At 48.9% G+C, this 9,985-nt stretch overlaps 1 protein-coding gene across 2 annotated transcripts in view; it reads right to left on the bottom strand.

Annotated features, from left to right (window-relative positions):
• The window catches only part of CAMK2A (calcium/calmodulin-dependent protein kinase II alpha), an 81,507-nt gene that overhangs the window by 37,388 nt on the left and 34,134 nt on the right, over positions 1-9,985 (bottom strand). For both annotated transcript variants that reach the window (XM_006893695.1, XM_006893694.1), the window contains exons 4-7: positions 5,888-5,942; positions 4,969-5,034; positions 4,808-4,880; positions 1,508-1,610 (exon numbers count right to left, since the gene is read on the bottom strand). In XM_006893695.1, coding sequence (XP_006893757.1) covers positions 1,508-1,610; positions 4,808-4,880; positions 4,969-5,034; positions 5,888-5,942 — 297 coding nt within the window. The remainder of the gene's footprint in view (positions 1-1,507; positions 1,611-4,807; positions 4,881-4,968; positions 5,035-5,887; positions 5,943-9,985) is intronic.

The raw sequence follows: 9,985 nt of genomic DNA, 5'->3' as shown, positions 1-9,985 counted from the left end.
AAGAAACAAACAAAAAAAAAGATGCCCAGCTAATAAGCAAATGTTGGCAGTTTGAATGCACCTAGAGATGCCCCAGAAGAAAGGCTGGGCAATCGACTTCTGAAAACTCATCCACTGAACACCTTATGGAGCAAAGTTCTCCTCTTACGAATGCGGGGTCATCACTATGAGTCAGAGCCAACTCCTCGGCAACTGGTGGCTTCTTAACCCCCAGCACCCTTGGAAGGAGTAATTGAAACAATGGACAAGAAGTTTTCTACAAGTAATTGTAAGACTGACCACTATTTATTGGATGCACATTAATTGTGGAGCTGAACAATCTACCTGCTTGATTTCTTTGAATCCTTACAGATCAGTTTTACAGATGAGGAATCAACAGGTGAAATTATTTGCCTCAAGTCAAGTAGCTCCTGAGTCACCAAATCAGGGTTTGAACCGAGGGCTCTGGGTCATAACCATTGATTTCTATTTTCCACTAAGAAAGTGTTACTGATACCTAAACTGTCTCACTGCTGTCCAGCTGAAACCAACTCAGAACTGACCCTTTGGCAGTTTTTCGACTGCTTGGGAGGAGATTGCCTGCCTCTCTATCTTCTGTAGAGCAGCTCGTGAATTTTTTGTTTAAAATTTTTTTAAAATTTTATTTTATTATTTTTGTGTGCATGTACCATCAAATCAGATCTGACTGGTACAGGAGGAGATTGTCCCTCCTTCCCCGGCAGAGCATCTGGTGGAGTCGATCCGTGCACCTCTGGGATTGTAGTTGCAGCTTCTTGCCACCAGGCCACCAGAGCTCCCCAGCAGCTTGTGAATTTGAAGAGCCTGCCTTTGTGTTGCCCATGCAACTCCTTACCCACAAGGTCTCTCACCAGAGCTCCCTAGATAACAGGAAAACCCATTGCCATGGGGTTGGAACCAACACATAGTCAATCCTCTGGTAGGTTTTCAAAAGCTTTAAATAACACGGGAGGAGAGTTCCCACTTTTCCCCTGCACAGCAGCTGGTAGACAAACTGCCCACCTTCGAGTTGGTAGCATCGGTCTTTACTACTAGGCCACCAGAGGTCCTTAGATAGTTGAAAGGGACCAAAATCACCCCCAAACCTCAAAAAGCATCAGTCATCCAAGCTGAAGTCCCGAGGAATGCCTTTTAAGTGCCATTGGACTTTTCCAAATTTATTAGCCTCTGTTTGGGCAACTGTAAACTCAGGTTACTACTTTCTAACACCTGGGCTGCTAGGGGAAGTCCTCATCCCTCAGTGAAGGAGGATGCTCATGGGGAGAAGCCAGGCTGCTGTTCTAAAGATGACCGTGTCTGTGAGCCCAGCCCTTAGACAGGATGGGCAAAGCCCAGAGGGGACTGGATAGGGTGGAGCTCTGCACCCCAAGCCTGGGCTTGACAACAGAAATGGTCCAACAACTATCTCCAGCCCACCGCCACTTGATGGAGGGCTTCTACAGGTCAATTGTCAGCACAAAGGCTGGGCCCTAACATCCTTGCCACTCACCGAACCAGGCCTGTTGCTCCCCTTCTACTTCTATGGCCAGGCCAAAGTCAGCCAGCTTCACCGCAGCGCCCTTGAGCTTGGAGGCCAGCAGCAGATTCTCAGGCTTCACAGGACCAGAGAGCAGGGAGAAAGGAGGAAGAGAGGATCAATTAGACCATCAGTGGGATCAAAGCCTCATTTTAGGGGGGCATAAAGAGGGCTGGACTTACAGGAGAAGCAGCAGGCCCATTCACAGACTCCCACCTCACAACCCCCACCCTGTCCCCCGCCAGGGCCCTATGCATCTGTCCCCAGAGAGGGGACAACACTGTGTCCAAACCTCTGTGATCTGTAACAGGAAGACTCTTCCTCACCAGCACCCTTCCTTCCCTCCCCTTCCCTCAGGATCTGAAACTGGGCTGAAGTAGGGCCAGGAAATAGCTACAGTTACCACAATAAGGAAGAAAAAAATAACATTCCTATGCCTCTATTACATGGCAGAGCTGGGCCAAGCACTCTGTGCATTGACTCATGCATTCACCCCAACAACACTTTGGAGTAGGTATCGGACAGTCACACATCATTTTATTGGGCTTTGCTCTGTGTCATTTCACAGAAATGGCATTTTTTACTAATGGAAGATCGAGGAAATCTTACTTTGAACAACTCTATTAGCACTATAAACCCCACTCCCCAACAGCATGTGCTCAGTTTGTGTCTCTGCCACGTTAATGACTTGCCAATAACTTGTTGATAACTTGCCAGTATTATGCTATTGCTCACTTAACAAACACCAATATAGTGTAAGTATAACTTTTTTTCCCCATGGAGAACAAAAAAACTGTATGACTTTCTTTTTGGTCATCTGGAACAGGACTCACAATATCCCTGAGACATTCCTGCATTTCCATTTTACACAATAGTCTTCTGACACTGCCTGAAATGAGCACTTTTTTCTACCTCAGGACCTTTGCACTTCCTGTTCCTCCAGCCTGGACTGCTCTACCTCTGGGCTTCATAGAACTGCCCTCTTCTCACCATCCAGTTTTCAACCATTTGTCTCCTCAAAGTCCCCCATGACTACTTGAAGGAGCCGCAGGTGGCCTCTGGCCTAACTCTTCTGTGTTGCCTTAGCGATCCCATCCCAGGGTGGAAGGATCTTCCTCATCTGCCCAAGTGCTTGTTCAATATGAGTTCCTTGTCAATCCTGTACGTTGTTTCACCATCCCCTAGGACAATGGCTGGCATGTACATACTTGCCATGAATAAAGATGAGGAAACAGGACTCAAAAGAGGTGACTTGAGTGGGATCACACAGCAGGTGAGTGAGAGTCAGAACTGAGGCAAGTGTGACTGGATTGTGCTTAAACTTCTCTAGAATGAAAGCTGGTAGAGTCCAGTACAGGGACCAGCCGCAGAATGAGGGCACGTCCCCTGGTCTCTTGGGCACCACGGATGCTGCCCTCTGTTAGATCAGACTTTTGGAACTCCTGCACTGTCGGATGGTCTGGAAGACTGGAAGCTCCCCTCCAGCTTGGGACTCAGAGCAGAGGAGCTAAGAGTATGGACCTCCACAATTGAACCGTCCTCGCTGCCAGTCGCCATACACTGCAGAACTTGACCAGATCACTTTATTCCTCTGAAGGTAAACCAGGAAATGCAGACAAACATTAGGAGTCATAGTTTCCCCTTGGGGAGGGTTTCAGAGTCACAGCTGATCTATCTCCTGCTTGCTTCCCATCAGGACTTCCAAGTGGTTCCAGGTCTGATCGTTCACCACCCAAAGCTAGGCAGGACTGTAAAACATCGCTCAGGTCTGTCCAGCCCGTTCACGCCTCCTTTGTCCTTGGGGTACAGAATTCCCAACATATCCTGGGTCTTGGTAGCCGTCCTGCCCTGATTTGATGAATGTGCTACTAATTAATCTACCCAGAGTGGCCTAAATTTGGGCTGCCCCTCCTCCCCGCGCAGGGGCTGGAGATATAATGGGAACAGGCCCTCTGGGAAAATGGCCTTGCCGACTGACCCGAGACCCTCTCTGAGTGCAGGCTCGTCCATGGTCTACACCAAGTCCAAAAGAACTCATTTGGGATTCTAATCAGCAGAACTGGGTACCCCAAGAGAGACCTGGATTGACAGGTAAGGGGGTCCAGAAAAGCATGTCTTGGTGAGAGTGAGCAATGCAGCCAGCAGACAATTCGAGAGCTGCCGTATTGCTCTCCTGGTCCCTCGGGGGCTGCTCCGAGGTAGATGCTGGTCTCTGCAGTCCCAGAAGGCAACTGGGAAGCCCCCCCACCACCACCAAGGAAAGATGGAAGGAGCATGCTAGGTCCAACACACTAGGTAGGGGTTATGCAATGGGAAGTGAGTTTGTCATCAGGGTAAAGCAGAGGTTTGTTTTACTGGCAGGGTCACCTGTAAGAGCTACAATAGAAGCAGCCTTTGAGGGCACAGGATCCAGAGTCATAGCTCCAGGCCTAGTCCACAGAGGACCAGCACGTCCTGGGGCAAAGCCCTTGAACTCTTTGGGTCATAGTTTCCTGCTCTGAAAGATGGGAGTGATATTATGAGCTATCAGCCACTGAGGCCCCACAGAGTCATCCATGAAGCTTGCACTGATGAGGCAGGGCTGGGCAACTTCAGCTAATCCCAAATCCCACACTTGTCTGGTCCTGTCAGTCTTCTTCAGGGGCCACTCTGAGAACCTTAAGTCTTAGACATCTTCTTCCCCCAACCTGCCTGACAACTCAGTAGCTAGAAAGATGTGTGTGTGTGTGTGTGTGTGTGTGTGTGTGTGTGTGTGTGTGTGCGCGCGTGCGCTATTTATATGATATCCCACCAACTCCTTGCAGAAGGAGCTCTGCTGAATTGGGCATAGCATATCGGGCTCTGTGAGTTAGAAAGCTGGCAGTCCAAATCGACCTGGTCAGTCTCCTCTCCATAAAGATTTAGGGTCTTGGAACTGATGGAGAGCTGCTGAGTCAGAACTGAGTGGGATTTTGGTAATTTCTTGCAGAGGTTCTGGCAAGCCCCATGGTAAGAAGCTGAGACTCAGAGAGGCTGATACTTCAGGCCATGCAGCTAGAAACTTGCCTGGCTGGGATCTGAACCAAGGTGTCCGTAGTCAGTCTTGGCAGCCTACCAGTATGCCTACGGGCCTGGCACAGAGCACATGGGGCTGGAAGTCAAGTATTTAGGTCCCAAGCTGAATCTCTCCCTCCCTGAGCCCAGCTTCCTCATCCAAAAAGTGAGGACAAGTCTCCCTGCCAAGCCTTAATCAGAGAGAAAGCAGGGCTGTGACAGGTCCCCCCACAAGCTCACCTTCAGGTCCCGATGCACCACCCCCATCTGGTGGCAGTGGAGCACGGCCTCCAGTATCTGCTGGATACAGTGACTGTGGAGAGAGAGAAGAAAGGGGTCCCCATATGAGGATAGGCAAGTGCCCGTCCCCAGGTGCTGTCTGCCATGCTGCCAACACTCACCTGGCATCGGCCTCACTGTAGTACTCCCGGGCCACGATGTCTTCGAACAGCTCCCCCCCGGTGACCCTGGGAACACAGCAAGAAGTCATCCTCTCACAGAAGACACAGGGACACCCTTGTCCATGAGAGTCTCTAGGGAACTAAGGACAGGCCCCTAGAGACCTGAGTAGCTCAGCCTCCAAAGGTGGGGGCCAGAATCCAAACCCCTGGGCCACCTGGGGTACCCTTGCTGACCACTCTGGTATACCTTCCACTGACTGTTCTTTCCCCTTGCCCCTCTGTCTCCTGCTGTTCCCCCACCCTGGACCCTAGGCTGGCATTAGGAGTGGTGCTGGCACATTCAGAATTCAATCTCACTGCATTCAAATGGGTTCTGATTCACAGTGACCCTGTAGAACAGAGTACAATTGCCTGAGGGATTTCCAAGATTGTAAATTTTTGTAGACACAGATTGCCTCACATTTCTCCCATGGAATGGCTGGTGGATTTGAATGACCAACCTCTTAGTTGGCAGACGAGTGCACCAACCATTATACCAGGTTCATTTAGGTTTCTGAAAACTGGATTTTGTCACATATGATACCAATGTTGTTGAATCTCAACTACCAAAATCTGTCTTTGCCTCAATCATTTGGCTTTTAAAAACATGAATATATTCTAAAGATAGCTTTAAATATCCACCTTAAGTAGAAAACCAACACCACTGGCCATAAATAGGGGAAAAAAACACACATAAATATGTATTCAAGAAGGTTAAAAGTGTGTGTTGATTTAGCATGAAAACCAACAAGCAGTGCTAGGGAAACTCCAGACCAGAAGAAGGAATTCAGCCCTGCACAAGGAACATGTGTTCAGGCCGTGGGGGCCCTTCCCTATCCTGGCTGCTCCCACCTCCAGGCCAGGGCGAGGGTGAACTCACAGGTCAAAGATCAGGTAATGGTGTCCTTCCTCAGAGATGCTGTCATGGAGTCGGACTACAGAAGGGACGAGACAGCAGGTTACACGTGGGACCCCTGCCCCCGACTCCCACCCTCCGTCTCACACCCCTACAGCCAACATTCCCGTTGTCCAGATGGCCTCCGAGCACAAACCAGGTACCAGGTGCTGTGCAAACGTGGGTGAACAAGAGTGCACTGCATCAGGCGCTCTGGCGTCTCCCAAAGGTAAAGGACGATCAGAGTCTGGTCCCCTTTGCTGCTCCAAGGCCTCAGGAGTAACTTACTGGGCAGAACAGCCTTGTGCAAGGACCCCATGGCTCAGATCTCTGCTACTTTTCAAGTTGTGTTAACTCTGGCTAAGTTACTCTGTCTTTCTGAGCTTTGCTTTCCTGCCTGACAAGTGAAGCTCCATGACCTGCTGGTTGTTCCCAGGGTTCCCTGGGGCATACCGTGGGGACATACTCAGGGCTGTCCCTCAGCCAGGTCCCTGCTCTACTGCCAGGTCAGAGGAGAGAATAGAGCCAGGTGGAGGCTGGAGTCACAGCAGTCTCTGCGTTCCAGGGCGCTGAAGAACTGTCATCTCTGCACCCCTCATTTACCAAGAACAGAGGTAAAGCTCTCTGGAGCTCAGAGCTCTCACAGTTACCCTCAAAGCTTCTGGAAGGGGGGTGGGCTTGATGTCCAGGTGGGCTCTGGGGGCTGCATACAGCAGCCTAGGGCCAGTGCTCCCAGGACAGGTTCACTTCCTGCCCTCTGCCCACCACAACCGGAAAACAGCATGGATGGCAGTGAGGTGGATGCAGAGCGAGGGATGACACATCCGCACGATGGAAAATCACAACCATTACAATAACACGGCAATTATGCGTCCACTTGCTCAGAGCCATCCCCAAATCACTGGTGGAAAAGCAGAGTGCGAAACAGCATGGGCAAAGGGGGTATGGGCGCTTACACAGGACGTGTTTCTCACTGAAGGGCTATAGAGAGGCTGGCACTGAGGGTGCCTTTGGGAGAAGATCAAGAGAAGCGGTCAGAGGTGGGAGGAGATGGGTTTTCACTAACTCCCACTGCTGTCTGATGCATTCCTGCTCAGTGCTGAGTCTCCTGGGTGCACCTGAGCCCTCGTAACTGCACGTGAGCCCAGGGAGTTGAGGGAAGAACATGGATCAAATGCCCGGAGTCAGGGAGAAGAGATGGGGACCAGTGAAAAGGACACAGGTCTACGTTTAAACAAAAATGTTTGCATATTTATAATTGCTGAAAGGTATTTTAAAAGTATCTTTTCTTGCAAAGAAAAGTAGATTGCCTAACAGCACCTATATTGTTGTGGACTCTGTGTCAGGTCTGACGCCACAGAAGCCCAGGTGTAAGAGCAGGGTTTGCGTGGCCATATTCTTTATAGAAGCAGATCAGGCCTTTCTCCCAAACAGATGTCAAATGGCTTCAAACCACGAGCCTCTCGGTTAGTACTTGAGTGCTGAACGATTGTGCCACTTGTTGTTATGAGCCATCGAGGCAGAACTGACCCATAGCTGATCCTTCAGTGGCTTTTCAGAGGCTGTAAATCACACAAGCAGAGACTGTCCATCTTCCAGCTGGTGGTTTTGAACTGCATGCCTTTAGTTTGACAGCACAACTCCTTACCACGAGAGGTGGTAAGAGAGTTCCCTACTAAACCACTCGTTGTTCTGTGCCATCAAGTTGGAATGAACCCACAACTAACTCTCCAATGGGTTTTCCCTCCAGAGGCAATTAATCACACTGAAGGAGATTGACCACCTTTCTCCCGTGGAGCAGCTGGTGAGATTCGAACTGCAGGCATTTGTGATTACAGTGCAGCTTCTTGTCAGTAGGCCACCAAAGCTAGAGTTTCTTAATAAAGTGTGTTGGAGACAGTGAGATTGGTCAGAATAGGGCAGGGTTCAGTGCTGTTGTACACAGTGTGGCTGTGAGTAACAGATGACTCGATGGTACATAACAGCAGCAACAACAATAAGGTATTGCTTTAATTTCTTGTCAACATTTTATTTTAGTAGTAGTAGTAGTATGTGTACCATCAAATCGGATCTGACTGGTACAGGAGGAGATTGTCCCTCCTTCAATGGAGCGTCTAGTGGATTTGAACCACGTAACTCTGGGATTGCAGTGCAACTTCTTGCCACTAGGTCACCAGAGCTCCCTTCAACATTTTATTTTAATTTTATTATTTTGTGTGTGTGTACTGTCAAATCGGATCTGACTGGTACAGGAGGAGGTTGTCCCTCCTTTTCTGGCAGAGCATCTGATGGATTCGAACCTCACCCCTCTGGCATTGTAGTACAGCTTCTTGCCACTAGGCCACCAGAGCTCCCCCTCAACATTTTATTTTTAAAAAATTGCAAACTTACCACTTAGATACTATCATTATTATTTTTCTATTCTGCATTATTACCTATCCATTCATTCCTCTATTCATCTATTAATCCATTTTAATTTTTAAATGTGTTTAAAGGTAACTTGCCTGCTTAATTTTTAAAATGTATGTGTGAAAAAAAAGTATGTGTGTATCTATGTAGTGAATGCTATTGGGGTAGAGCTGTCAAATAAAACACAGACTGCCAATGAAGTCTGATTTTCAGATAAACGAGGAATATTTTTGGTGGCACAGAGGTTAAAGCACTAAGCTACAAACCAGAAAAACAGTGGTTTGAACTCACTAGTTGCTGCAGGTGAAAGATGCGACAGAATGCTTCTGTATAGGTTTATCACCTTGGGAATGTGATGGGGCAGTTCTCATCTTGCAGGCTCACTGCGAACTGGAACTGACTTTATGATGAGCTTTGGGTTGGAGCTCTGGTGGCCTAGTGACAAGAGGGGTGCGGGGGGATTGTATACCAAAGAAAGACTTTTTCTTTTACTTTTTCAAAGAGAGGAGCAAACTGGTGTGGGGGTGGGCGGGAGGGCTAGGCAGGGAGAAAAGTGCAACAATGAATGAATGGAAATCCAAAATCTCTGTAAATGTTCATTAAAATTATTAAAATTATTTTTTTTAAAAAAAAGAAGCTGCACTGCAACTGCAGAGGTACGGGGTCTGAATCCACCAGATGCTGTGCTGAAGAAGGAGGGGCAATCTCCTCCTGTACCAGTCAGATCTGATTTGATGATACACACTCACACACACACACACACACACACACACACACACACACACAAACCCATAATGAATTTTGGGTTTTTACGTACGTCCCACTTCGTGTATATGTGGTAGGCCCATTGAGTTCACTACAACTCATAGCGACTCTGGACAACAGATTGGAAACTTGATCTATCCTGGGCCATCTTCACAGCCATTGTTACAGTCACTGCGCCCATCCGCCTCATTGCGTGCCTTCCTTGCTCTCTCTGAGCCCCCACCTTTCCCAGTATGAGGTCTTTTTCCAAGGACTGACCCCTCCTAACCACATGCCCATAATACGTGAGAGGAGGTTTCCTCACCGTCCTCCCCGAGATGTGTGTCTACGTGGGTATGTTTTTTTAAACGCTCACTGCTGTGAGAACTGACTCGCAGTTGACCCTCCCTTGGGTTTCTGAAGCTGTACGTCACAAAGGAGAAGACTGTCTATCTTTCACCTAAGGAGCTGCTGGTGAGCACTTACGTCAGAAAGAAAAAAGTGCTGATTGAAATTCAGGTTTAATTGGGCATCCTGTATGCTGAGCACCGAGCTGCTGAAGAAGATCTGGACACTCGGCCAATGGAGACCCGCTAGATTCCATACCAGCAAGACTACCTGCTCCCTTCAGCCACAGCCCACTAATGGGGGTGGGGAGGGTCAGGGAGGTGGGACAAAGGGCCGGTCCCCTTTGTTCTGAGGAGAGATGCCCTGTGATTTATGCTCCAGAAGCTCTACTCCCCAGCCCTCACGCCCACCCCACCTCGCTGGGATCAAGTGACATTTCCACTTGCTCGCTCTCTTCCCTCTCTTGATCCTGGTCCTGTCAGGTCTCCCCTGGGAGCCCTCTGATAAACTGTTGTTGTTGTTGTTATGTGCCTTCGAGTTGTTTGCGACTCATAGCGACCCTATGCACAACAGCCCTAAACC

The sequence above is a fragment of the Elephantulus edwardii genome, unplaced genomic scaffold (genome assembly GCF_000299155.1).
Source record: "Elephantulus edwardii isolate Elephantulus edwardi_28Jun2011 unplaced genomic scaffold, EleEdw1.0 scaffold00130, whole genome shotgun sequence".
NCBI classification, from domain to species: domain Eukaryota; kingdom Metazoa; phylum Chordata; class Mammalia; order Macroscelidea; family Macroscelididae; genus Elephantulus; species Elephantulus edwardii.
This window is presented reverse-complemented; position numbering and strand designations above follow the sequence as displayed.